At 61.7% G+C, this 26,820-nt stretch overlaps 3 protein-coding genes across 6 annotated transcripts; 1 reads left to right on the top strand and 2 right to left on the bottom strand.

The window, feature by feature from the left end:
- Window positions 1-38: 38 nt before the first annotated feature.
- GPRIN1 (G protein regulated inducer of neurite outgrowth 1) lies at window positions 39-5,204 on the bottom strand. 2 transcript variants are annotated; one of them, XM_048319854.1, is made up of 3 exons: window positions 4,923-5,204; window positions 3,404-3,497; window positions 39-3,201 (listed from the first exon to the last, which is right to left on the bottom strand). In XM_048319854.1, exon 3 carries the CDS (start codon window positions 3,159-3,161, stop codon window positions 1,788-1,790), a length of 1,374 nt encoding a protein of 457 aa, XP_048175811.1. In that variant the 5' UTR covers window positions 3,162-3,201; window positions 3,404-3,497; window positions 4,923-5,204; the 3' UTR covers window positions 39-1,787. The 2 variants fall into 2 exon arrangements, with proteins under 2 accessions (XP_048175811.1, XP_048175812.1); XM_048319855.1 differs by lacking the exon at window positions 4,923-5,204 and adding an exon at window positions 4,439-4,532.
- Window positions 5,205-13,238: 8,034 nt separating this feature from the next.
- Window positions 13,239-17,843, bottom strand: SNCB (synuclein beta). 2 transcript variants are annotated; one of them, XM_048319859.1, is made up of 6 exons: window positions 17,753-17,843; window positions 16,998-17,125; window positions 15,466-15,504; window positions 14,988-15,106; window positions 14,127-14,216; window positions 13,239-13,981 (listed from the first exon to the last, which is right to left on the bottom strand). In XM_048319859.1, exons 1-6 carry the CDS (start codon window positions 17,788-17,790, stop codon window positions 13,949-13,951), a joined length of 447 nt encoding a protein of 148 aa, XP_048175816.1. In that variant the 5' UTR covers window positions 17,791-17,843; the 3' UTR covers window positions 13,239-13,948. The 2 variants fall into 2 exon arrangements, with proteins under 2 accessions (XP_048175816.1, XP_048175817.1); XM_048319860.1 differs by lacking the exon at window positions 17,753-17,843 and adding an exon at window positions 17,285-17,369.
- Window positions 17,844-17,887: 44 nt separating this feature from the next.
- Window positions 17,888-19,763, top strand: EIF4E1B (eukaryotic translation initiation factor 4E family member 1B). Of its 2 annotated transcripts, XM_048319857.1 has the most exons (7): window positions 17,888-18,286; window positions 18,442-18,527; window positions 18,637-18,732; window positions 18,850-18,913; window positions 19,093-19,206; window positions 19,318-19,457; window positions 19,574-19,763. In XM_048319857.1, exons 1-7 carry the CDS (start codon window positions 18,269-18,271, stop codon window positions 19,686-19,688), a joined length of 633 nt encoding a protein of 210 aa, XP_048175814.1. In that variant the 5' UTR covers window positions 17,888-18,268; the 3' UTR covers window positions 19,689-19,763. The 2 variants fall into 2 exon arrangements, with proteins under 2 accessions (XP_048175814.1, XP_048175813.1); XM_048319856.1 differs by having other exon boundaries at window positions 19,093-19,457.
- Window positions 19,764-26,820: the final 7,057 nt, after the last annotated feature.

Genomic DNA, 26,820 nt, shown 5'->3' with positions numbered 1-26,820 from the left:
TCCCGCCCCTTCCTCCCCCCGCCCCCCCCCTCCCCCCCCCAAAAAAAGAAATGAAGAGGAAAAACAGAAGAAAATTGGTGATGAAGCTGCAGCGCTGGTGTGCCACAGCTTGGCAGTGCAGGGCTGGAGGTGAGCACAGCCTGGGGCAAGGTGGCAGGGGGATGCCCCAGGGCTCCTGGTCTTCCTGGCACAGCCGTGGCACCACTCCCACAGCCCAAGGCACTGAGCAGAGCCAGGTCCCGGCAAGTGCCACGGCACAGAGCGGGCAATTGCCACGGCCCTGGCTGCCAGCTGGCACTTAAGCAAGCCCTTTGCAGCCCCACAGGGACAAAACCAGCCCAAGACGTACAGTGTGGGTTTAGGTGGGCAAGACTTTACCCTTAACGAGGGAAAATGGCTGCAGTGGTGACTCTGGCACCTCGAGCCCTCCTGCACTTCTGCCCAGAGGGGATGGTGCAGCTTCCCAAGCACCCCTTGTTTGCAGCCTCCTGCCCATCAGGTGCCAGACACAGGCGTGGGCCCCCCTTGCTGTGGCACTGTGGGGCTGGTCCTCTGTATGGGGCCAGGCTGGGGGGCCAAGATCCATGTCCTGACAAGACATGAAGGTGCTGCCAGCCATAGGGATGTTGGCCAACCACAGGGATGTTCATTCCCCCTGCAGACTGACCCTTCACTCCCAACGCTCTTCAGCCTAGCAGAGCACAGGCAATGTAGGAACAGTGTTTGAAAAGATGGTCTCAGCCTCACAAGCCACCATGGAGGAGGTGGCTCCAGGCAGGATGCTCATGGCTGAAAGTGTCTCTTAAAAAGCTCCAAAAATGCAAACACAGTTCAATAAAAGCTCCCCTCCCCCCCACCCTGTAAAACCCCAGCTGTAAAAAGTGGCAGCGTTTTGCAGTCATCGCATCCCCAGCTGCCGTCGGAGAAGAGCGGCCAGCGGGGCCAGTGGGACACATGCCCGTGTCCCCAGCACACGGGGCCTTTCCATCACCACTGGGGCAGCTGCACTGGCCTGGAAGCAGGGCACGCTTCATGCCCACCACCGGCCATGGAGAGGATGTGCTGCTTCCAGGCAGGTCGAGCTGGGGGCCATGGGGACAGACTCCCCAAGCACCTCCAGCCATGGTGACAGGGATGAGCAGCTCTCCATCGCACACGTGGTTGTCCCCTGTCTCTCCCATTTGAGATTTGTGGCCACATCCTCCCAGCTCCAGGGCACCCACAACACGGCAGTGGGGCAGAGAGGACAGGGCTGTTGGGGGACTGGTGCCTGCTGTGGGCAGCCGTGGGGACCCACGCATGCACAGCCATGGGCTTGTTGGAGTGTGGCCAAGCCCGGGGCAGCTAAAGCAGTGGCAGGGCACCAGTGTCTCTTCAGTGTGGGAAGTGATGCTGCTGCTCGGGGTGCCAGAGCTCAGGGCAGCCAGCAGCACCCACCCTGAGCCATCTTCGGACTTGTGCCACGGGCAGGAGACACACAGGAGCAGCTGCCTCCATCTGGAAGGAGCCACGTGCTTCCTCGTGCTGAAAAAAGCCACCAAGCACAGAGACAGGCCACCAGTCTCACGTCCCAGGGCACCTCCATGGGGCTACACTCATGGGAGAACCCCAGGCTGACAGGGAGGACCCCAGAAAAGGAGATACCTTGTCCCAGTGTGCAGTGCTCCATCACCACCGCAGCCCTGCACACTGGCACCGGGTGTCTCAGGACGCCGGGGCAGGGACCCATCCCCACCTTCTCTGAGAAGCCCCAAGGCACCCCCCGCCCTGCCAGCATGGGCAGCGACTCACTCCATGGCAGGGCCGGCACGGGAGCAGCACCGGGGCCGCCGGACGTTCTGCAGCAGAGCACGGAAGACACTGGGCTGCCTCTTGGCCTCGCCTTTGCGGGGCCCTCCCTTGACGGAGCCGGTGCGGGTGCTCTGCGGGGTCACCACCACCTGCCGCCCGTGTTCCTCAATCTGCTTCTCGAGGTGCTTTTGGATGGCCATTCCCAGGACCTCCACCTCCATGGAGGCCCCATACACCTCCCACGTCATCCCCTTCTCATCCCAGCTCACCTCCCGGATGGGCTCCGGAGGCTCCTCTTCCACCACCTCCGGCACCGTCCCCTTCACCTGCACCTCAGGGTACGAGGTCTGTGGGGACTTGGCCACTGGTGTCATCGGCCCAGTGGCCACTGAGCGGGTCTCCACGGGCATGGACACCTGCATCTCCGCATCCTTCTTGGAGGGCTCCAGGCGTGGGGCTGCAGAGGCCGTCTCTCTCTTGGGGAAAGTGAAGGCAGTAGCCCCACATGGGGGGCTCATGGGGCTTAAGGCCACCGACACCAGGGACACGCGGCTGTCCACTTGCGTCCCCATGTCTTGTGTCCCAGCGTCCTGGGGTGGGGTCACTTCAAAGGAGTAGGATTCACAAAGCTGCTTGGCTGTTTGGGGCTGCTGGCTGCTTCCAGCTCCCACATCCCGGGCTGAGCTCCCCTCGGCTTTGCCCTGGCCCAGAGCAGTGGAGCTCGGACCTGCCTCACTTCGACCCCCAATCCCCACAGTGCTGGTGCTGGGGGGTTCTGCTGTGCCTCCCTGGGGGTTCTTGGGAGCCTCACTGCTCTTTGTCTGGGGAGCAGCACTCAGGGATGTCCCTTTGTTGTCCTGGGGCTGCTCCTGGCTTGGAAGCACAGCTGTCCCCGTGCCTGCAGTGGGCTCCACAAATGCCACATGTTTGGCAAGACCCGGCGTGCTCCCCATGTCCTTGCTGGTTGCCTGGAGGCAGGGATCAGGCACGGGGGAAGTGGGGACTGTGTCCTCCTTCTGGGTGTTGGGGACCCCCATCCCTGTGGGACCACAGGCAGGGGCAGCACCACTTGGTCCCCCGCAGCTCCCTGCTGCTACTGACACACTCTGCTCTGCGCTGGTGTCCTGGAGAAGTGTGCCAGCTGGTCCTGCTGGTGATAGCACCTTCTTCTCTGCCTTGGTGCCCTGGGACTCTGGCTCAGCCACACAGCAGGTCCTCATAGCACGGGCTCCCGCAGCACAGCCGGAGCCGGGCAGGCACTCGCCTGCCACTGGGCAGCCAGGGGAGCCGGCACTGGGCTCACAGGAGTCCTCGGCCCCGGCCTGGCGGCTCAGCACCTGCAGCCCCTCGGGCTCCTTAGCGCTGCCCATGCCCAAGGAAGGCTTCTCCCATGCTAGTCCCGCCACGGGTCTGCAAGAGAGAGGATGGGGCAGTGAGGAGCGAGCAGCACATGGACCCCCAGTACACCTCAGCTGCCGACTGTTTTTCTCCATGCCACCCATGACAACAGGTTGGGCGGCCACGCAGAGCACTCACTGTCCCTGGCACAGCCTGTGTGGTGGCACACGGTGCCCAGGCACATGGGAAGGGAGGAACAGTGTCGGCTGCCTACCGTAAAAGTCAGCTTTCTCCCGGTGCAGCAGGACCGGGAGCAGGATCCAGGTGCTGCTGTGGCTGGTGGAGTGGGCGATGCAGTGCAGGCACCCCTGTGGAGAGAGTGTTACCTGGAGAATGGTCCTGGGCACCAGGCTGAGAGCCAGGGGGCTCAGCAGCCCCTTCCTGTCAGCAGGAAGCTGGGCACAGGGAGGGTGAGAGGAAGCTAGGCCTGGGGTCCAAGGGGGGCTGCAGAGAAGGGCAGGAGCACAGGGCAGCCCAAGCCCTTCCCTCTCCACATGAGGGGAACATGGTCTAGTGTCACCCAACTGTCCCCAAAACCCTTCCCAGCCCCATGGGGCAGAAGCAGGGTGGGAAGCCCCAAACTTTCCGGCAGCCCCCCAGCTTTGCCAATGTCAGGGCGTCCCTGCAGAGGTGGGGGCACATGCGTCCGGCAGGCGTGGGGCACTCCATGCCTCCGGACACGGCCACTCGTGGGTCCCGAAAAGGGCAGAGCCGAGAGGACACAGCCGGAGCCGATCGAGTTCCTCCCAAGGGAGGCGACAGGAGCGGTCACCGACGTCCCCCAGCAGCGCCGGGCCCGGAGGCGATGATCCCTGCCCGGTCTGTAGGTTCCCACGCAGCACCCCGATCCCCGGAGGGCCGCGCCGCGCCGCACCCGGACCTGCCCCGACAGCATCCCGATCCCTCGGGGCTGTGGCGCCATGCCCGGCACTGATGCTCCGCGGAGGAGCTGCGAGCCCCGGCACACGCGTGTGCACACGCACGGGCACGCACACGCCAGCACATGGCCTCGGGCACACCCGCACGCACGGACACGCGTGTGCACGCCCCGGCCCCGCTCCCCCGGCCGAGCCCCGGACAAAGACGGCCCCGCGGCAGCCCCGGCCGGGGGAGGCCGACCCGACCCGCCCCGGCCGCCGCCGCCCGTCCCGGGGCTGCAGCCCACCCCCCCCTCGGGGGTGCCGGTACGGGGCGGGCGGTGGCAGCGCCCGGCCCGGCCCCGCCACGTGCATCCCGGGGCCGCCGGTACCTGCGGCGGAATCGCCCGCCCGGTGCCGTCCCGTCCCGTCCGGTCCCGTCCCGCTCGGCTCGGCTCGGCGCGGCGGCGGCAGCGGCGGCGAGCATGCGTGGGGCGGCGGCGGCGGGGGCGGTACCGTGCCCCGGGCCGCTCCCCCCGGCTGCCGTCCGCCCCGGCGCCCCCAGCAGCAGTGGGGAGGCGAGGGAGAGCCGGCTGCCTCGTGGGGAGTGGGGGTCCCGGCACACCGCATCCCCCCCGGTGTCATCGCTGTCACCACAACGTCCTGCTCTGGGAGTCCCCACGGTCCCAGAGCCCCCCCCGGTACCCAAAGCATCACCACCCCGCGTGCCCCAGGGACGAGCATCCCGGCACTCCCCGCTGCGCTCGGGCACAGCAGGACACACGGCCGGGACCGGTAGAGTCAGGGGGTCCCAAACGTTAGCGTAGGACCCGTGGGTGGGGGTGACAGCAACGCAGAGCCCAGTCCCCCTCCTACCTGGTGATGGAGACGGCCGCTTCCCTCCCGGGCATTACCGGGGAGGGGGCTGCACCCCAGTCAGCCCGAGGGACCGGGACAACGTGCCAGCGTGGCGGGATGGAGATGGGCGAGTACCCCTCGCCCGAGGGTGGGGGAGGACGGGGAGAGAAGAACGGCCCCGTCTCGCTCCCGGCAGCGCTTGCCTCTGCTCCCGGGCTCAGGCTTTGTCTAACTCCTTCCCACGCACTCCCGCTCGCGCTGCGGGGGGGAAGGCGGCCTGCTCGCCTCACTTGCATCCCTGCATCCCCCCCAAAACCTCCAGCATACCCCCCAAACTTCCCACTGCCCCTCATCACCTTATGGGACCATGGTCCCCCACCGACCCAGGGATGTCAGCACAGAGACAGGAGCTATAGATCTACGAGGTCTGGGGGGGCTGGGTGCTAAGGTTAGACAGTGTTCCCCATCTTGGAGATAACGTTAGCACCAGTCCCCCAGCCCTATAGATCTATAGGGTTAGGCTGGTTCCATGGGAGCTGGCACACCTGGTTGCTTGGAGACAAGGGAGGCTGGAAATGCTTCTTTCAGTAAACAGCCAGCCTGGAACAAAACCCCGAAGGCTAAAAATAGGGAGGCAGGATATGGAAATTAAATAAAAATCCTTGCCCCCCTCCCTCACTGGGGCAGAACGAGGCACCCCAGTGTCACCGCCAGGCACTCCAGTAGATGGTTGGAGAGGCTGGAGTGGGGGGTGTACCCTGCACTCATCAATGTGTTCCCTCCTCGAGGTGTTTGTCCCCACATTTGTGTGCTGCGTGCTGGTTCCAGTCCTGCAGCATTGACTGGACCCAGCTGCATGCCTGCAGCGATGGGGGAACTACCTTAGTGTGATGCACAGGTGTGGGGTTACATCCCATGGTGCCCCATGTGGGATCAGACCCAGTCCCCGGCACATTCCCTTTTGGGTCCAAGGGACACCATGGACTGGGGCAAGTCCTGGCAGAGGAAGGGACAAACGCCTCCTGGCCTCTGGCTGGGACTTCACCGCAAGCAGGAGGCTGCGGGGTCACATCCTGCTGCCATTTGCTTCCACCTGCCTCCCTCAGCTCTGCCGGCAGCGTCTCTCCCCATCCCCATCGTTATCTTGCCACCAGCATGTCCCCGTCCCACCAGACCTGGCCGGGGGGGGAGGGGAGAGGTGGGGGGGGGGGGGGGGGGTCATGGGGAGCATCCTCCCCTCCCCGCAGGCAGCCTTCATCCCAGGCTGGCTGCCTCCTCCTCCTCCTCTCCCCGCCCGGGCACCTCAGGGCTGGCAGGAGAACAATAGCGAGGAGGATGAGTAAGATGGTCCCCATTGCCTTGGCAACGCACTCCCGCGCTGCCGGCTCGGGAGGAGCCAGGCAGCTGCCTGAAAAGCGCGTTCTCCCTCGGTGGAGGGGGTGCTGGCGCAGGTAGCACGGCACCCCCTCCCCGGGCGCCGTGGCCCACCTCCCACGCCGCACGGGCAGCTCCACGTGAACGCACACCGGGCTCCTCCGCCGCCGCCGGCGCCCGCACACGCCGGAGCGGGCAGCACACGCACCCCGCACTCGGCTCAGCCCCAGCTTGGCTCCACGGCGTCCGGCTCTCCGGTGCCCGGTTGTGCCGGGGAGCGGTGGGACACAGCTGGCAGGGTCTGGTTGGGAATGTGACCCCTGCGGCGCTGCCCGGCAGGAAGGAGAGGGGGTTCCCACGGCCTCTCACAGGCACATCACCTTCACGCACGGCTGCCCACATGTCGGCGGGCAGGGATGTCGGGTGAGGAGGTGGTGGGGTGTTGGAGTGGGTGGCAGGGGATGCCCAGGGGCAGCAGGATCCCATCTCTGGCCACAGCCGTGCATCCCGTGCTGTCCCCCAAGTCATGTCACCAGCAGGAAGATCCTCAGCGTGCCTGTGAGTGCCTTGGGGTGACAAGGATGTTACCCAGACACCCAAAAGCACCAAGCACCCTAAAAACAGCACTACTTTCCCAGCTGTCTTGGTGTGGATATGCTGGGGGGTATCTGATCCCTGCCAGCACCCTCTGTCCCAGGTGCCCCAAAACACAGCCCCTGCCTCAGCCCTGTGGGATGGGAGAAAACTGCACCCAGGACACTGCAGCCTGGTGGCCGAGAACATCATCTAGGGTACTCCTGGGTACAGACAGGGATATGGCCCCAGGGCCAGCTGGGGGCAGAGGCAGTGACAGGGACACAGAGAGGCCCAGTTCTGCCAGCTGCTCTGTGCCACTGAGAGGGACCTGAGCGTGGCATCAATCAGCCAGAGCTGGGTGGTGACACTGGAGAACAACCCAGTCACACATTTGATCTCTCAGCACAGGATAAGGGAGAGCTGTGGAAAAGAACCAACACAGTCGTATAATCAGTGAATGGTTTGGAAAGGATCTTAAAGATAATCTAGGCAGGGACACCTTCCACTAGACCAGGATGCTCAGAGTCCCATCCAACCTGACCTTGAACACTTCAAGGGATGGGGCAGCCACAGCTTCTCTGGACAACCTGCGCCAGGGCCACACCACCCTCATAGGGAAGAATTTCTTTCTAATATGTAATCTAAATTGACTGTTCTTCACCTTAAAGACATTCCACCTTGTCCTATCACTCCACTCCCTTGTAAAAAGTCCCTGTCCAACTCTCCTTAGGTACTGGAAGGGGGCTCTAAGGTCTCCTCAGAGCCTTCTCTTCTCCAGGCTGAACAGCCCCAACTCTCCCATCCTGTCTCCACAGCAGAGGTGCTCCTGACTTCTGATCATCAATACAATCATCTATTGCAACCAGATGCTGCTGTTCCAGAAGAGCGAAAGCCTTTCCTACAGTGCCTCTGTGCCTTTGTGGTGGAGAGGCAGGGGCTCTTCACTTCTTCTCTTTCCTTTCCCAGGGGCTCGTTTCAGCAGCTCCATCCATGTCGACGAAGTGAAAGCCCTGGCTGCATTAACGGCACACAAACGCACCGTAGTGGGTAAGTACAAAGGGAACATAAAGCACATGGTAACTTGGGGATGGGATGGGGCCATGAGTCAGAAAAGCTCATTAGGGGCTGTGAAAATCAGAAGGTCTTTGCAAGTGCAGGATGCTCCTCTGGGCACAGATGTGTGAGGGCATGTCTCGCTGCAGAACACGCCACTGGCAGCCCGGAATGTTGGTGTTAATCAGGAAGTGTCAAGCATCGTACTCCTCGGATGCAGTGGCTGTGCCTGGGTTGTCATGGATTCAGCTCTGGCTGGTGGCATTTGTGGCAGGCTCGGGGTCCATATCCTGTCCTGCCTTCGGCTCTGCTCTGCAGAGGCTTCACGGCATTACCAGGGAGCCATGTGTGGTGTGGGGAAGCGGTTCCCCCTTGCCTGGATTCACCAACATGGTCACGATTGCCACAGTCACTTCCTCCCCCTGGGGAGCAGTGAGCTGGCAGAGAACATCTGTCTGCCTTACCCAGCCTTTTCCAGATGTTCCTTTTTGTGTTGCCATGGTGGGTGTGAGGATCAATCCAAGGAAATACTCGGTGAGTTCACTCCTCGTTTCCCTGCCGACAGCCCATAACTCACGCTCCATTTGCACAGCCCTCCCTCTCCATGCGCATCACAGCGATGTGCTCTGACGAGTGGGGGGAGATGTTTGTAGTGAGTAACACTCACCCAGCGACTGTGAAAAGCAGCTTGGGGTGGGGAGAGGGGGGTGAACTCTGGTTTATGGGTCGGTGCATCTGACCGGAGACACGCTGAGGGAGCCTGGAGTGGGGATGCTCCCACCACTGCCTGCTGGGCTGGGGGAAGGGGCAAATCAGCAAGGGCTTAGAAGGGCAGTGAGCAAAGGGAGCAGGAGTTCACACATCTCTTTTTTTCATGCCAGGGTCCCCAGCTGCTGTGACTAAACTCCCTGGAGCCGTCAGGCAGGGCAGGGCAGCTGCCGGATGATGTACTGAGGCTCTGTGATTTTTCCTGGGGCCTGTAGTAACAACTGTGTTTTGTTGCTCTTGCACAGGAACACAAGCTCGAGAAAACAACAAGGCCTTTTACTGTAGAAAAGGCCAAGAAGGAGTTTGTAGGTGGTGGGTTTGTCCCAGCTCTGTAAGCAGTGTGTGCTGGCAGTCAGGGGAGCAGACAGCAGCTGCCTGGCCAGGCAGATACAGATACAGAGGCTGCCACCTTCACTGCCTGTCACTGCCCTGGTGTTCCAGTGTCCCTTTACACTTTACTTTGCCTGCACTGAGAATTTGGAGTAGAGGGACCCTCAGGCTAGTCCTCCTACTGGGCAGGGTCTTCACTTGGGCATTATCCTGTACTCCCACTGGCCTGCTCAGACTCAGGGAGGAGTGAAGGTTTCTCCTGCCTCAGCATGTGATAGAGAGCTCAGAGAGTGCTGGTCACAAGGCAGAGACCTCTACACACCCTCTTGGTAAGGGCCAAGACAAAGACCCTGTGAAAGCCAAAGCCATTCATGCCTGTGGGACACTGGGGTGGCCCTGGAATATGGGCAGCACAACACATTGTTCAGGGGACTCCTTGGTGTGTCCAAGACCATGACCAGCCCATGGTAATCACCCAGTTGTAGATATGTTTCGGTCAGAGCTCAGCAAATGAGTTGCAAGACAAGATGTGACTGATTTTTCTACTTCCACAGGGCCTGGGATTGATGTGCTGGCCCCGGTCTCAGTACCTGGGGAGTGGGAGATGTCCTGGATAGCAAATATCTACACCCACACAGCAGGGCACTGGGTAAACTCGGATAGCACCACTTTGGAGCCCAAGAGCTCGGTGGGACCCTGAGGGTACCAGCACTGCATTTTCCCCTCTCCTCCCAGGAAAGACCTTCCCTCTCTTCCCTGCAGACCAGGTCCAGCTCACAACTGCGGTGAGGTGCTTCCCCCTGCTGTAACTCCAGGAGCTCCTGCTCTTGGCCAGGCACTGCTGCCCTGATCCAACGCCTGCAGCTGCCCATTCCTGAGGCTGTTGCCAGGGAGGAATAAACTGGAAAACACACAGCTGAAGTCCTGCCTGCAGCTGGCACTCCGTGTATCCCTCCAAGCCCTCTCTCCCCAAAGCAGCTCCCTCCCCCAGGGAAGAGGCTTTGAACCAAGGCTGCACCCCGAGCTGCTGCCCGCAGTGCCCTTGGGAATGGCCATGTCTTTGCTGATCCCTTTTCTTTCTACACATCCTTCTGCTTCGCTGATACAGCAGAGAATGAGGCAGCTGAAGACTTTGACTACTATGTGGATAGTCTTGCTGTGCTTTGGGACTGGGTTTGCAGTGTCGGTTTTGCTTTTAGGAGCTGTACCAAGCTGGTAAATGCTTTGGGGCAAACAGTGGAAAATCCTCTGTCCCAGTAAGGAGAGTTGAGCTCCCCCATGGCCCTGCTCTGTGCTGATCCCGTGGCAGCCAATCGCACTCCCTCCGTGTGAAGTGCAGGATCACTCAGATTGCGCCTGGATGCTGCATGGTGCCCAGCGAGGGACTGTTTCTCACTGGATCTGTTTTCTATCAGGATTGGCTTTTAGGAACTGAACAGCATGCTGTGCTTGGAACATCATGTCCAGGAGCTCTGAAGGTGATAAAGACAGGAGGAGCTGGAAGATGAGCAGGCTCTGCTTTTCACTACCCTCTCTCCAGCCAAGGAGATCTCTGTCCTGCCAGGTCCTAGTCTCTATCCAGCCAAAACATTCACCAAGAACAGCTATGCTGAGGTTTCTATTTGTGCTTTTCAGCAAAAGCTCCAGAGAGGGAGCTATTACCAGCACAGAGGGCCAGATTAAATATTTGTCCCCACAGCTTCCCTCTTCCCACACCATCTCTGCTCCATGTCACTGTAGGGCTTTGGCAAAGTGGGCTGAACACCTGCACAAGTCTGGTGCCTGCCGTATTTGTGTGGGGCACGCAGACAGAGCCATTCAAAATTCCAGAAGGATCAACACCAAGGCACTGTAAGACTATGAGCAGGTGAGTTGAGCCCAGTCATTCCAGTCCCTGTTCTCAAAGGGGTGGTGGTCAGTGCCTGTCTCTAAAATGCCCACAGATAAGGTGGCTGCCCCTCGTGTCCTACAAAGCCAGCTCTGAGGGCTGTGCTTAACACTGCCAGGCTGGGAACAACAGGACTCTCCTGCACATTCCAGGACCACAGCACCGTAGTTGGTTTCCCAAAAACAGATCCCTATGATAGCAGCATCCTAGAGATGTCTCACAACACCCTCACCCCTGCCACTGTTGAGAATCAGCTCAGGAGGGAGAACACACCCCAGAGCAAGCAAACGTACAGACCACTCCTGACAGACCCTGCACTGGTGTGTGAGCGGCATCAGCGCAGCTGAACCTTGGCTTTAGGAATTCAGCAGCCCAGGAAGGCACCACATCACCACATTGACATCTTGCCTGCTGTGCCAGAGGGATGGAGCATGAGGTGGAGGTGGCAGGTTACATCATTTGGGGGAAGGAAAGCCCAAGCCCTTCCCTTTGCTGGCAGGGAGCAAGGATCCTTGGAGTGACCTTGGCTGGCTCTTCTGCATCCTCAGTCTTCATTGTTGTATCAGATCTGCCCTCAGGACAGAGGAGATGATGCTCTCAAAGGTACTGGGGTGTCACCGTGTCGGCACTGAAAATCATTGGCAGCAGAAAAAAGTGAGCAAAGCAGGGGACTGCTACAAATACCAGCTCCCTCCCACCACTGTGTTCAGGACTGTCCTACACCTTGGAACAGTCAGCCAAGGTACCTGAGGGCTCTTTGCCTCACCCGTCCTTGTTCTTGGACTCTTTGCTTTGCTACAGAGCCCCTGGGCTGTATTTGAGGGTTTCCCACCCATGGCACCCCATCACAGCTCCTGGCAGGTCAGCGCAAGGCCTGGGTTCATCTTCCCAGCACTGACTCCATCCATCTTGGATAAAGCCTCATGCTCAGCAGTGCTCCTTGTTGCTGCTGGGTCCCTGTCCCTCTCTCTGTTCCCACAAACCTGTGCACCCCATTTCCAGGGTTGTGCCAGGCTTGTGCCTGGTGCTTGCTCATGTGACACTGCCTGCACACTCCTCATAGGGACCTCTGTCCCCGCTTGCCCCTAGATCCTCCTGGCACACACCAGCCTCACAGCTCTCCTCTCTCTAGAAGATTACAACCATGACTGCAAGGTACAGCCTGAGTGTGGACAGGGAACCTGGAGCAGGTGTTCACTGTGTTCAGTGAGGTCGGCTGCACCGACAGACACAGCACCCAGGGGAGCTGCCCTGCTGAGGGTCACAGTCCTGCTGTGCACGGGGTGCTGCACACAGGAGACACCCTTTCTATAAACGGTTGGTTTGAGCAAGTTCTCTCCCTGCTTTCTGGGTTCCAGCTCTCCCAGGCACGGGCTTGTCTTCCCCCACACTGCCTCTGCCCCAACCCCTTTACAGCCTCCCTGGCACTGGGGCAAGTCATGCTGCTGCTGGTTTGGGTCTGCTTGCCCATGGATGGAAGAATTGGACAAGGGAAGGAAAAAATGTTCTAGGGGATCTAGCCAGCCAGCCCCCAAAGAGCTGTCTTGGTCCTTCCAACAACACACAGTGGGTGGTATGAGCACTGCTGCAACCAGAGACAGGGCAGGATTTGCTGGCATCAGCAAACCCGTTGTGTGTCCGTGCTGACTGCTGCAGCTTCACTCCTCGCTGGCAAAGCCGGCGAGCCAGCACAGGTGGGGGATCTAATCTGATATTCATGGCAAGGAGACTCAGCCCAGCCTCTCACCCTGACTTGTGCTGCAGCCAAGGGGCTGCAGACTAGCTGGGGACCCAGGCTGGGTTGGTCGTCCTGCCCTGGGAGAGCTGAAGGCCCAAGGACTGCACTGTGGGGTGGGCACAGGACCCCCTGCCATGGTGGACATCCCACATGTGTGGGATGTGTGACACCCACCTGCCCTTCAGGTGGTCACACTGCATCTGAGTGAGCTCTGGGTGCCAGCCATGTCCTCAGCCTCTTGAGGGGAGCAGGGGCACGTAGGAAAGGAGAAACCAGTGCTGGAGCCCAGGGCTGTGTATACACTCATCCTGGCTTTTGGTCCTCAGCCCCACAGGGCTCCCTGCAGATGCAAAGCCCTGCAGACAGGCAGGTGACATGGGGACACTGCCTGCACCCCAAGTCTCAGCCAGAGTCTGACTGGAGGCCTAGGGCACAGTGACCTGCTGTGACGCAGCAGCCAGCAGACAGAAAGGCATCTTGTCCTCATGAGCAACCAGTTCTGCCCACTCCCCCAGCACCAGCTGCATTCCTCTTTCCAAAACTACCCCTGCCACCAAAGCACAGGGCCAACCCCTCCTCAGGGACCCCACAACCAGGACCAGGGGGCTACAGACAAGAGTTGGCTTTATTCACGGACACGGGGGCAGCTGTGTCACTGGCAGCTGCCCTCGTATTGCACATCCAGCGACGGGGGAATATCCATGCCACGTCACAACACAGCGTCGGCACTATGGGACCTCGGGGAGGGGCGCGGGCACCGTCACCACCCAGCAGGCTGGGGAGCGGGCTTGGGCGCCAAGGGTTCACAAAGGCAAAAGACCCGTCCACCCATAGATAGAGAGATATATATAAAAAAAAAATAGTTCCACGATGACCAGAGCAGAACCACAGGGACACGCGTGCAAGCGAAATGTACAGCAGCCCGTGAGCAGGTAAACATGCTTTGTACACACACGGACACGCCGGGACGCAGCCGGGGTTTATGGCGCTGGGAGGGAGACAGAGCCATAAACCCGGGCTTCACACACACGCTCACACTCACACACACCAGCCCCTGCGGGCAGCACCCACGGCTCGGGCACGCGCCGGGGCTCGGGGGCTTGGACACAGCGGGTGTTTCTCACTGCTAGACATGTTACGGAGACACGGACACGGTCCCTTGGAACGGAACTGGAGGAAGAACTCGTGAGCGAACGGGGCAGGGGCACCCCTGCTCCTCCCCGGCACACAGGCACCGGCCGGGGCCGGCTGAGGAGGAGCAGGGGGCTACCGGCGGTTCGTTGTGCTGCTGGTGGAAGAGGCAAGGATGGGGGTCCATTATGCCTCTGGCTCGTATTCCTGGTATTCCTCCTGCAGGATGGGGAAGGAAAGAGCCAGTGAGAGAGTTCAAGTGGGGCACGGAGCTCCCCTCTTCTCCAGCCCAACACCAGCTTTGCTCTGGACAGTGCACTGATCACTGTCACACTGTGTCCACTGTGCCACCCTGTCCCCTCACCTGCGGGGGTTCCTCGTAGTTCTCCCCCTCTGGCTCCAGCAGCGGCTCGACCAGCGGCTCCTCCACAGCCTCCTGGGCCACCTCCTCTGCCTGAGAGTGAACCAGGAGGTCAGTCCCACACACACACAGCCCTCCACACGGCACCCACCCTTCCTGCCCCTGCCAGACCAGCAGTGCACTCAGGATACAAGGGGCTCTGTGAGGAGCCAGCAATACCCCGGGCACACAGCAGCCTACCTAGCTGGGAGGTGACATGCACACATCTGTGGGAGCAGGGGCTGTGTGTTTATGTACCCACACTGCTCCCAGCCCCAGCCTCGGGCAGGCAACGAGTGCTGGCACCACGTGGGCCTCGACAGGCTCCAGGCGCTGGCAGAGCTGCAGGAGCATCCTGCATCCCTGGCAGGGGAGGGTGGTGCTGGGTAACCCCTCCCTGGGGCTGGCAGGCGGGAAAGGGGGGCAGCAGATCCCCCTGTGCAGCAGCGGTGGCGGCGGTGGCCTCATTTCTTCAGCTGATGCTATTTTGGGCTAAGCTGGAAGCCAACGGCTCATGGGGCGGCGAGCTGGAACCCGCTGCCCCTCCCGCAGCTGTCAGGTCACCTCGCAGCTGCTGGAGCGATGCGCCGTGGGCCCACGCCGCCGGCCGCCATGCCAGGGCCCGGGCACGCACACGTCCGCAGACACCGCGCACAAGGCCGCGCACGCCGGGGCCGCGATGCCCGCCTGCCCTGGGCATGGGGAGACCACCTGGGCACCCTCGTGGTCCCTCCTCTGGGTCTGGGCAACAGCCAAGGGGCTCCCCACCAAACCTGGGGATGTGCCAGCCTCCCCATGGGCACGGCAGTGCCTGGGGACTCTCACCTTCAGGTCCGCAGGGAACTCCTCCTTCTTCACCAGCCCGGTGGCCGCCGCAATGTTGCCGGCGCCGGAGAATGCCGCTTCGCCCAGCTGGGACGCCTGCTCCTTCGCTTTCTCAGCCACTGCAAGAGCCGGGAGTGCCCCATCAGTGCCCCTCCCCCGTGCCAAAAGGGGTGACCAGCTGTGATTTCATGCCCTGCACCACCCGGGGTGGGGGGGGGGGAACTGGCAGGGAGATGCTGGGCAGGATCAGGCTCTTCCCACTTCCTTGCCCTGATGGGGAGGGGAGGGGGCCACGACACTCCTCTGCAGCTGGGCAAGGAGTGTGAGCAGCCGCTGCAAATCCTTGGTTGCCGGACCTGTTATATAAGAGGCTTTAGCAGAGTGACATCAGCCCCTCAATTAGCCTCTGATCTTGTTAGTGTGGCCATGCTCTCAGGGCAAGAGGGGTACCACGGCAGGGAGACAGAGGGGCCCTTACCTGAGGTTACGCCTTGCACCACACCTTGGGTTTTACTCCCTGAGGGTAGAAAGAGACAGAGATCAGGGTAGAGGGACTGACAGCTGGGCTCCAGCATGTGCCATGCCCGGGACCCTGGCAGGGCTCTGAGCCAGGACAGCATCCTGTCCACAACCCATGCCAGGGCACCTGGGGGACTGAGCACTTGCCTGGCTCCCCTCAAGGCTCCTCTTGTCCCTGCAGGAGCCAGAACTGGGGCAGCACAGGGCCACCGCCACATGCCAGGCAGGGCAGAGACCCCAGGGCCCGTGTCAGGGCACAGCCAGGCAGGGCGAATGGCAGCCATGCTGCTGAGAAAAACCTCCCACAGGATCCAAACCTAGAACCAGCACGGTATGGGAAGCCCCACAGCTAGAGTGCCTGGAGTTGGCTGCTGCTGCTGCCTGTGCCAACCCTGCCAGGCTCCCTCGAGCAGAGTGACACCACCCAGGATACCCCACGGAATGGGAGTGGGGTGTCTAGGATAGAAGGAAAGGTAGGGCGGCTCCAGCAGGATGGGGTCTCAGGGCATTCCTTGAGCTGCTGGACCCCTGTCCAGCACACACACCCTGGGGAGGATGGGGGCCCAGGGCAGGCACTGCCCAGGGGAAGAGTTCTGCGGCCTCAGCTCTCCCACAGAGCTCGTGCCCTCTGGAGCAGAACAGAGCCTCAGCCCTGCGCCTTCCTCCCTCCCCCTGCAAGCAGGGTTGGCCTCAGCTCCCTCCCTGAGCATTCCAGCACCACAGCCAGGCACAGACTGCCCAGGAACTGCTCCTCCTGCCAGCCATGTCTTCTAGGATTTGGCCCCAAACAGATCCCGGCCCCAAGGGGCAGCACGGAGGGACCCCTCAGTTACCAGCTGGGTGCAGGGGAGATGCTGGTGTGGGATGAGCTCCAGGGCATTACCTCTCCAAGGGGAATAAACATGGTCCCCATCCCCCTGCCCCAAGACAGGCACATCCCAACACAGGGGTCACCACCTCCATCATGGTCCCTCTGCTTTCCTGCCCCAGAGCATCCTGGGCACAGAGCTGAGAGACCCTCGGGCTCCGACTGGGAACTGCAAGGGGTCCAGTCCCCGAGGGTCCCAGCCCCTCAGCCTGGGGAACAGTCCCCGACTCTGCTTCTGCCCGCGGAGCCCACTCTCCTGCCCTGCAGATTCCCGGTGGGCATCGAGGCACTGCGGGCACCGACTCTCTGCCCCGGGGCACTCCACCGCAGGGTGGTCGTGGCAGGAAAGGAGCAGGGGAGAGGGGCAGCGGGACCGGAGACAGGTGGGGACGAAAGGGGGACTGCAGGGGGATGGGCAGGAGGACGCAAGGGCAAACGCAGGAGTAGGCAAGGGCAGGCAGATAAAGCCGGCAGGGGCAGGCAGGGACGGGCAGAGATTAGCCGGGGGTGGGGAGGCAGGGGGCAGGCAGGGGCTGGCAGGGGGCAGGCAGGGGGCAGGCAGGGGGCTGGCAGGGGGCTGGCAGGGGGCAGGCAGGGGGCAGGCAGGGCGAGCCGGTCCTTACCGACATAGAGGACCCCTTCCTTGGTCTTCTCGGCGGCCTCGGCCACCCCCTGCTTGGTCTTCTCAGCTGCGGCGACCACCCCCTCCTTGGCCTTGGACAAGCCCTTCATAAACACCTCCATGGCGGCTCTGCGGGGAGAGGCCGCACGGCTTCACCCCGCCCCGGCCCCGCGCCCGTCCGCCCCGCGCATCCCGGTCCCGCGCATCCCGGTCCCGCGCATCCCTTCCCCGCGCATCCCTTCCCCGCGCATCCTGGTCCCGCGCCCCCGGCCCCGCCGCCCGCCCGACCTGGCTCGCTGTCGGCGGGGACGGGCGGGCCGGGCCGGGCCGGGCCGGGCTGCGGCGGGGCGGGCTCAGTGCGGCTGTGCCGGGGCCGCGCTGCGCTGCGCCGCGCTGCGCCGTGATGCGCGGGGGGGACCGCGCCGCGCCGGGCTGAGCCGGGCTGAGCCGTGCTCGGCTGTGCCGAGCCGTGCCCCGCCGCCCCCGCGCCGCCCCGCACCGCCCCGCAAGCCAGCGGCGCCCCCCGCCCTTCGCCGCCGCAGCCCCGCAAGCTCCGTCCCCGCACTGCGCGGCTCCCCGGGACAGTCGTTCTCCCCAGCCCCATCACTCGTCGTGATCTCACCCCACGCTGTCCCCATGCTATTCAGTCCTGACCCCCGTCGCATCCTTTCCCACCCTCTCCCTGTCACGTCTCCTCCCGATCCTTGTCCCATCTCATCCCAATCCCACTGCTTTCCGTCTACAGGCTGCCCTTACCCCATTCCATCCTTATAGCCATCCAACTCCCTCCACATTCCACTCTGTCCCTATGCCATTCCCATCCCCTTCTCGTCATGTCCTCTTCCCATCTCATCCCACCCCATTCCCATCCCACCGCATCCAATTCTGGTCCCATCCCCTCCCCATCACATCCCCCACTCTCCCCATCACATCCTATCCTGATCCCATCTTCCCCATTCCACCTATCCCTGCCCTCCAACCTGATGCTATCCCATTGTGTGCTATCTCTGCGTACTGTCCTGTCCTGCCCTGCCCATACCACATCATGGTCCCAAACTTACACAATTCTACTCCCTCATCCTGATCTCATCCCACTCTGAGCCCCTGCCCTCATCCTCCAGCTCCCTGCCCTAGAGAGGGATCCCCCACCTCTCTGCTCCCCAGGACACCACCCTCCCACTCCACCAGCTGCAGCTGGGATGGCTCCTCATCCCACCTGCCTGTGGGTACTTAAGAGCCAGAGGCAGCCTAGGGGAGCCCGTGCTAGTCAGGATGGCTACAGGGGAGCAGGTGAGTGCTTGCCCTATGGGCTGGGAAGGCTGTAGAACACAGACAACCCTCCCAGCCCTCGGGGTACCCAGTGTGGGAGGTATCTGGGGGGGGCTGCAGTCTCCCTGTTGGGGTGGTCATGGGGCTCTTCGGGGCTGTCCCACCTTCCTCTGCAGAAGCAACAGGAGCGACGCCAGCAGAGGGCTCGGCAGCAAGAGCTGCTCCCGGCAGAGATCCTGGGCAAGCACCCCCTGCAGAACAGGTATGGGGGGCCTGGCCATGGACAGCCTCTCCCAGCACTGGGAGGGGTGTGCTGGGGCTGGAGGGGGATTCCAGCATGGTTGAACACCCCATTTCCCCTCCCTCCCCAGATGGGCACTGTGGTTTTTCAAGAATGACAAGAGCAAGATGTGGCAGGCGAACCTGCGCCTCGTCACCAAATTCAGCACTGTGGAGGACTTCTGGGCGTGAGTGTCCATTGGGTGGGCACACCCACTGTGCCCCTTCTGGAGATGTCCTAGTGGGGGGGGGTCTGAGCCTAAGGCACCTATTCTCACCTGCTGCTGTGTCTCCATCTAACACAGGCTGTACAGTCACATCCAGCTCGCCAGCAAGCTCGCAGCTGGCTGTGACTATTCCCTCTTCAAGGTATGGTACCTCATCCTCAGAATCCCCACAGCACCCAGCATTATTGGGGCACACTGGGTGCTGCTCAGGGTGCCCTGGCCATAAGGTGGAAGGGGAAGTCTGGCTGGTTGTTCACAGCTCCCCAGGCCAGCTCTGGTTGGGTACTTGGTGCCCCTGACTGTCTGCTCGCCCACCCCTAGGACGGCATTGAGCCCATGTGGGAGGACAGCCAGAACAAGCGTGGTGGGCGCTGGCTCATCACCCTGGCCAAGCAGCAGCGTCACACCGAGCTGGACCGTTTCTGGCTGGAGACAGTGAGTGCAGCCCCACTCGAGGGTCCTGGGGGTCCTGGCTATGGTGTTCCCGCTGCCCCAGGGCTGAACTGCAGTGGGGACTGTCCCAGGCTCCTCTTCTCCTCCCCACAGCTGCTGTGTCTCATTGGGGAGATGTTTGATGAGTACAGCGACGAGGTGTGCGGGGCCGTCATCAACATCCGCACCAAGGGGGACAAGATTGCTATCTGGACCCGGGAAGCGGAGAACCAGGAAGGGGTCACCCACATTGGGTAATGCAGCTTCAGGGGAGGCTGCACAGGGGAATAAGGTTTCCCCCTGTTTCGGGGAATAGGGCCAATAGCAGAAGTGGTGCTGCCCAATTCATGCATCCCCTTCTCTCCTCCAGGCGTGTCTACAAGGAGCACCTGGGCCTGTCACAGAAGGTGACCATTGGGTACCAGGCCCATGCGGACACGGCCACCAAGAGCAACTCCCTTAGCAAGACCAAGTTTGTGGTGTGACTGTGGGGGGAGCAGGGAGCTGCCTACGGGGTCCCCATGTACTGTCTCACAATGAATTTCTGCATCTGAGCATGATCTGTGTCTCCAGGGCTCTTGACAGGCTGGGGTGGCTCTTGTTCGGGAGGGAGGTTTCCTGGGAGGGAGGTGGCAATGTGCCATATCTTGGCCCCTCCATTCTGGGTGAGCAGGGCCAGGAGAACAGAGCTGGCATCACTGAGGGATTGGGACACTGCACATGTCCCCTCACCTCCCCTAGAGCCTGGGACCAGTGCCCCTCTCACTGGGGCTGTGGGGGTGTTTTGGGAGGCCCTAGATAGCCCCCAGCAGGATGCTGATCTGTCCTCTCCTGGCCAAGGCACGGGCACAGCTCACTGCCCTGCAAACCTGGGCATGGGAGGGACTACTGAGGCCCAGCTCATGTGGGTCAGCTCAGCCTGGGGAGCTGGTCCACTTTTCTCCTAAGTCCCTGCACATCTGTGGGACATGGGTCTGCCTTCTCAGGAAGAGCAGTTTCCCAGCTGAGGGCTGGCAGTGTCCCTGCAGAGTGGGTGCTGAGGCTGCAGCACAGCACGGTCCCCATGCTGCATCCCCTCCCACAGACACTTGCAGCATAGGTGCTATGAAGCTTATTTTCTTCCCAAGTGTTTGTTGGTGCCAGACCTGCAGGTTCACAGCCTCAGTCTTTTGAGCCCTGGGACTTTGCTGGCTCCTCCTTTCCATGGCTCATGTCTTCTGCTGTCCCTTCTGGTGGTCCTGGTCCCTCATACTCCCTTCCAGATCCACCCTGCACTCTGTCCTTTAATCTTTTTGTGTGTTTTATTGTTGTATCTGTGCTCTCCTGCCTAGTCAGATTCTAGAGGTGGAGCTGTCTGCTCACCTCCTGACAGTGGTGCCTGCAGTTCTGCCCTCACTGCAGCTCTCATCCAGGAGCTGAGAGCTCCATTCCCTCCAGCAGCACCCAGGCTCCATCTCAGCCCAAGGTTGCACCTTGTCCAGGACCACACATCCAGCCCATCTATGCCACCTCATCAGCCCAGAGCCGGGGTTGCTTGTCCCCTGCTGTGATGGCTCAGTGCTGCCCTGCCTGCAGATGGGCTCTGCAGAGAGCTGGTCCTGCAGAAGGACAAAGTATTGACCACTCTGTTCTTGGAGCTGGCTGTGACCTGTCTGGTCACAGCTTGACAGGCAGCTGGTGTGGCTGTGTCAGCCGGGGTCTGGACTGCCTGCAGTGCAGCCCGTGGGGCTGAGCTTGCTGAGCCCTGCACTGCCCTGGGGTGCTGCCTCGGCTGCAGAGAGCTGTGTCCCTGGGACTCAGCTGCCTTTCTCCAGGGACATCAGCCTTGCAGCTCCCCCAGGGCAATGCAGAGCCCTCCACCACCCAATATTACCCCTGTTCCAGGCAGAATATGCTACTAGGGAGTGAAGACAGGAGCTCACCCCTGGCAGGCACTGTGTCAGGCCATGTCCCTGTGTCCTTGCATCGTGTGATGGCTTTAGGTCACTTCTCTGTGCAGGTGCAAGGGCGACAGGGCTGGGGAGGCCTGCAGGCAGCAGGACCGGGATGAGGGGATGAAGTATGGGGGGGCTGCACCCCCCTATGGGGATGCTGCAGGTGGCAGGAGTGGGATGAGCGGATGCAATATGGGGTTCAGCACCCCAAACTGGGGGTGCCGCAGGCAGCAGGATGGGGATGAGGGGATGCAGTATGAGGGGGAGCACCCCAAACTGGGGGTGCTGCAGGCAGCAGGATGGGGATGAGGGGATGCAGTATGAGGGGGAGCACCCCAAACTGGGGGTGCTGCAGGCGGGCGATCAGGGGGTGGCTCTGCCTGCCTTGCCCACTGGTCCCGCATGGGCAGAGCGTGCTGGCAGCCCGAGTGCTGCCTGCGCTACCTGTACCGCCCGTCCCTCGCCACGCGGTGGTGCCGCTCGCCCGGCCTTGGCCAGCTCCGGCGCGGCAGGGCTGGCAGCCTGCCGTGCCTGCGGTGGGGTCTCTGTCTGCCCTGCCCTGCCTAGGTTGGGGTCACAGCGCTACCTCAGCTCCTCCCTCCCCCCCAGAATGAGATGTAGGCAGAGCCACGCGTGGGGCTGGCAAAGCTGAAGCTGGAAGAGGGGTTGCTGAGACCCCCTAAAACGCACCATTAATGCCCCTCCCCAGCAGTGAAAGTGTCAAGTGTGTGAGAAGCAGGGGCTGCCTGTCCCTCTGTCCCTTCAACCTACTGCTCTGCCCCACATGGCCCTGTCATCGCCCCCCACCTGGCTCTAGGGCCGAGCCCTCCGCAGCAACACTGGCACACTGTCCTTGTCCCCTTACCCCAGCAAGGGCGTTGTGCTCGTGGGGTGCCGTGTGCCCATCACAGCACAAGGCCAAGGTTAACTGGGGCAGGAGGGGGTGCAGAGGCTGCTGCGCTGCCATGGTTCATCACCATTCTCGTGTAGCCACAGTGGGATTTCATTTGATTGGAAAAATAATAGGAGCCATTTATCTCCGTGGCTTTATGGGTTCCCATCAGCCCTGCAGTCCAGCCAGGCTGGGGGGCTGGCAGTGCCCACCCAGAGCCCGCCCTTTGGGGACACAATAACCTTGATCCTCAACTTCTACACCCCACAGTTTCTGTTTGAGGGCCAGAGGGTGCTGGGGGCACAAAGGCAGCCCCTGGGTGGGCAGAGCAGTTGCCAGGAGCCACACAGTGAGTACAGCAGTGCCAGGGCTGCCCCCGGCCTGTCTCATTCTGGGCAGCTGTCCCAGCTGGCAGCCGAGCTGGCAGCCCTGTCAATAATAATAATTAAAAATTAATACTAATCAAAAGGGAGAGGCAGATGGCAGCAGACATGAGGCAGGCCTGGTGGTGGGGGTGGGAGGCATGGCAGACAGAGGGGCCTGCAAGGACAGGGGTGGGGGGGCCAGGAGTACTGTGGGGTCTAGCGGGGATGGGAGGCGCGTGGCACAAGAGGGATGGGGAAATGGGCCTGGGGTTGCTGTGGGGCACAGCAGTGATGGGGATGAACTGGCCTGCTGCAGGGATGGGGTCCTGTGTCTTCCATGCAGGGGGTGTGGGTCAGTGGTGCTGGGTGCCCCTGCAGGGTCACCTTGCTGGCAGCTGGCATGCAGCCATGGCCAGGCACTGCCAGCCCAGCTTCGCCCTGAGCCACCAGCTCTGGTGCCTCTGGCAGCAAGGACAGATTCTGCCTCCTGCCCCCGGCACGTGTCTGGTGCAGGCACCCATTCTTGCAACCAGTGGGTGCTGCAGGGTTAAAATCCCCCAAATAACTGGGGAAGGAGCTGCTGGCTCCGTGCAGGGTGCGTGGGCCGGGGAAGAACAGGCAGCGCTGGCTCACCGTGGGAGTGGGCAGGCAGCGTGGCTGCCGGTGCTGAGGCTGTGCCGCGCTGTTCCCGCAGTGCCTGAGCCCACCTGCCCGCCCCATCACCCAGCCAGGGGCCGCGGGGGGGCTCTGGACCCTGCAGGAGAGGTGTGGGTACACACGGGACCTCCGTCCCTGGGTACTGCCAGCATCCTCATGCATTCTGGACTGGAGCTGCCCGTGCCCTCCCTGCCAGGCCCTGGAAAGGGCACCAGCTGCACCGACGCTCCATTCAGAATCACGGTGGCACGCAAGGAGGGGTACCCAGGGTGAGGGGTACCTACAGCGCACCGTTCCCATGACAACCCCGGGAGAGACAACAGTCGGTGCGGGAGATGTGGGAGGCGAGGGGCCTGTGGACCCCTCCGAGCTTGGGCTCCCACGCCTGGCAGGACACAGTGGGGCACAGCAGAGGGGTCGCACCTCTGGGTCTTGCTCCCAGGCTCGGGCTCTGCCTGCTCCTTCCTGTTTGCTGCAGCTTGGGACGGGCAGACGTGGCAGTGCTGCTGCTGCTGGGCTGCTGCCCTCCAACTACAGCTGGTTTGCACGGTGGGGAAGTGGTTAAATGCCTGCAGGGTAGTCCCCAGTGCCAGCAGCAGAGGAGGCGAAGACGGGGACAGCATCTCCTGCCCTGCGCCTCAGGGAGCCTGTACCTGAGAAGGGTCCTTTGCTGTCACTTCTCATCTGGGTGGATACCAGGCTCTGCAACACGGCTGAGCACTCTCCTTCCCCGCAGGGACGGGCTGGCACGTCTCGCTTGGCAGAGGCAGGCGGGGGAGCGGGCAGGTGGGATGGGGACAGGAGCTGTGTGGCCACAGACCTGCAGGCGTGTCTGCAGCACGGGGCTGTGCAGGCTGTGCCACCACCCCTTTGGGCTGTGTTCTGCCGGTCCTGTATCATGGCCTGGTGGCCCCCCAGCTGGCTGGAACGTGCCCACAGAGCCTTTCCCTCCCCGAGTCACCGTGTCTATGCTGCCCCCGAGACTCTGGCACTGCCCCTGCCCGCAGCCCCCTCCCTCAGCTCCCACAGTGGATGCCACCGGCTCCGAGGGACCACCCTGCAGCTCCCTCAACACAGATGCATCCAAACATTAGCACCCGCACGTCCTCCCAGCGTGACACAGGGACCAGCCGCTCTCCTGGTTCACAGGGGAGCAGGTGTCAGCCCTGAGGCTGCCGGCACGCAGGGCATGTGGCAGTGCCATCGGTGCCTGTCTTTCCCTCCTGCCCCTGGTGTGCCCTCCCAAGGGGCTGGTCATGCTGCACCCATAGCCACCACCCCTCTCGCGGGGCCGGGGGCTGCCAGGCTCCTTGTGTGCCCCAGCATCACAGCTCTGGCTGGGAGGACTGGAGTTCCCCGGGCGGTCGATGTGCCCATCGATCCCGCACAGCTCCGCCGGCTGCTCTCCCACCGCCCTGCTAATTAATTGGCGGCTGCTGCTGCTGCTGCTGCTGCTGCTGTGGGAGTGCTGGGCACGGGGCTGCTTGGGCTGCCTACACCCTGCCTGCCAGCACAGAGGCTTTGCCCCACACGTCAAGGAGCTGGCACTCACTTCAGACCCACTCCAACCCACCCATACCACAAAGTGTGGGGTCTGGGTCAGGCTGGGGGTGGGACTGGCAGGCCCAGGGCACGGTGAGGGGTACAAGGGATGGTTGGGGGCCAGCAAATGGCCACTTGCAGCCTGCTAGCTGCCCGTGTCCAGAACAGACTCACACTGCTTGCAGCTGTGCCCACCTCAGCCTGCGCCAGCCCCCAGCCTGGTGTGGGGACAGGGATGGGGACAGGTACGCTGCCTTTGTGCCAGTCTGTAATGAGATTTCTGCTTGGCTGCCTGGATAGAAAATCCCAGCCAGACAATGTGAAAAGCCTCTCCAAGCCCCAGCCTCCTGCCCCTGCCCAGCCCAGGGCATACAGATGTGGCCCTGCCCCGGCACCCAGGGTGGCATCAGCACCAGCTCCATCCAGGAGCACCCACTGCACTGCTTGGCATGGGGCACCCATGGGATGTGCAGTCCAGAGGCTTTTCTACCTATTTATCCCGCTGGCCCCTGTCCCAGCCCCATGCTGGCACTGGTCCAGCCTCCCCATACCCAGGCTGGGGGTGCCAGGCACACCCGTGGGGACCCCAAGCTGCATGCCAGCACCATACCCACTCTCCTGTAGTCCTGGGTGCTGGAATCTGCATGCCAGTGCTGCCAGATGCTGATTCTCTGTGATGAGGTCCTGGCACCCTGGTACTGTGTCTGCAGAACCTGTGTGTGCAGGGTGGCACCACGCTGTGCTCCTGGCCACCTCATTTTCCCCCACAGCAGCAGCAAATCCATCTCCTCAAAAAGTGGGGAGTGCTGGGGCTACAGGGAACAGGCTGTGCCAGGATGGGCTTTGCTGCACATCCTAAAGGAGCCCTTCCCGCCTCCAGCACCGTGCGCCATTAATCTACTCTTGCAAATGGCTAATTTTGAAAATCCTCTTATCAGAATTAGGTCCTCAACATCCATATTTATTTACTTTTCATTTTCATAATCTTTCTGCTCCTTGCGTGGCTGGGGTTGTTCTCACTGGCTCCATTTCTGAGCATCCCTGTGCAGGATGATCCCTGGGATGTCCCACACCATGCCACGTTATCCCAAGCCAAGCTGTCCCATGGCGTGCTGTGCTGTGCCATGCTCTGTCACCTATCCCTCATACAGCACACGTGTTCCTCACACCTTCGGCTCTGCCAGTGACACCACCAGCACCGGTGGCCCCTCCCCCCACTGGAGCACCCTCCTGCCCCATGCCCCGCACAGCCCAGTCCCTGCCTGGCGCCAGGGCAGCTGCATCCTGCCCGTGGGTCCCTGCATTATGCATTGTTTATCCGTCAGCACCTCCCCTGTTTGTAACTCAATTAAGCAGGCGCGGTTTTGCTAATACAATGGTGTTTAATATTCGGCTTCCTTAAATACCACAAATGGATAGGGAGGCAGCTCACGGGCGATCCATTATACATGAGCTCAAATACCTACTTAAATATTTGATGCGAGTTTAGAAAATCTCAGGGCTGGCCTTGCCCGTGGCTGCCAGGGCTGGGCAGGAGGTCGGGCATGGCACAGACAGGGGCTTGCCAGGCTCTGTGGTGGTGGGAGCTGCCTCACCTCAGCTGGCCCAGACAAAAGTGGCACCTGGGGCATTTGGTGAGAGGTGAGCAATGACAGGGAGGTGACATGCCTAGAGAGGTGGTAGTTGCAGCCCATAAAGCTTGGGTACCACTGCTCACCAGGTGATGCCCTCCCTCCACCTCCACCTTAACCCAGTCGTTTTCAGAAGAAAGCCCTGACACAATGGCTGTAGCACGTGGCTGAGCCATGACCGCGGAACACTGGAGAGGAGAATTAAATTTTAATTCCACCTTAATTACTCTGAGTAATAATCCATTTACAGCACCCAGTGGGACTGATGTTTCTGGCATCCCCCTGGGGCTCACAGGACGCCCAGATGCTGGGCATGTGGGGCTGGAGGCACTGGGCCAGCTATGCACTGCAATCTCCTCCTCAAAGATCCTGATTCCCATGGCTCCCCAAGTGCTGCAGCCCCTCACACCACCCTGGCAGGTGGTCAGGGGTCCCAGATGCCCCCATGGGCATGAGCCAGGCAGACATTGACCCTTGGCAGCAGGACTCAGGACTCTGGCAGCTCCAGAGCAGGATCTGGCTCATCCATCCCCTCAGTTTCTCCTCAGCAAGAGGGAAAGCAAGCGGAATTGAAAGTGATCTCTCCAATCTGTATT

The sequence above is a fragment of the Corvus hawaiiensis genome, chromosome 15, assembly GCF_020740725.1.
Source record: "Corvus hawaiiensis isolate bCorHaw1 chromosome 15, bCorHaw1.pri.cur, whole genome shotgun sequence".
In the NCBI taxonomy this organism is placed as follows: Eukaryota; Metazoa; Chordata; class Aves; order Passeriformes; family Corvidae; genus Corvus; species Corvus hawaiiensis.
Note: the sequence above shows the minus strand (reverse complement) of the source record. Positions and strands in the feature narration are given on the sequence as shown.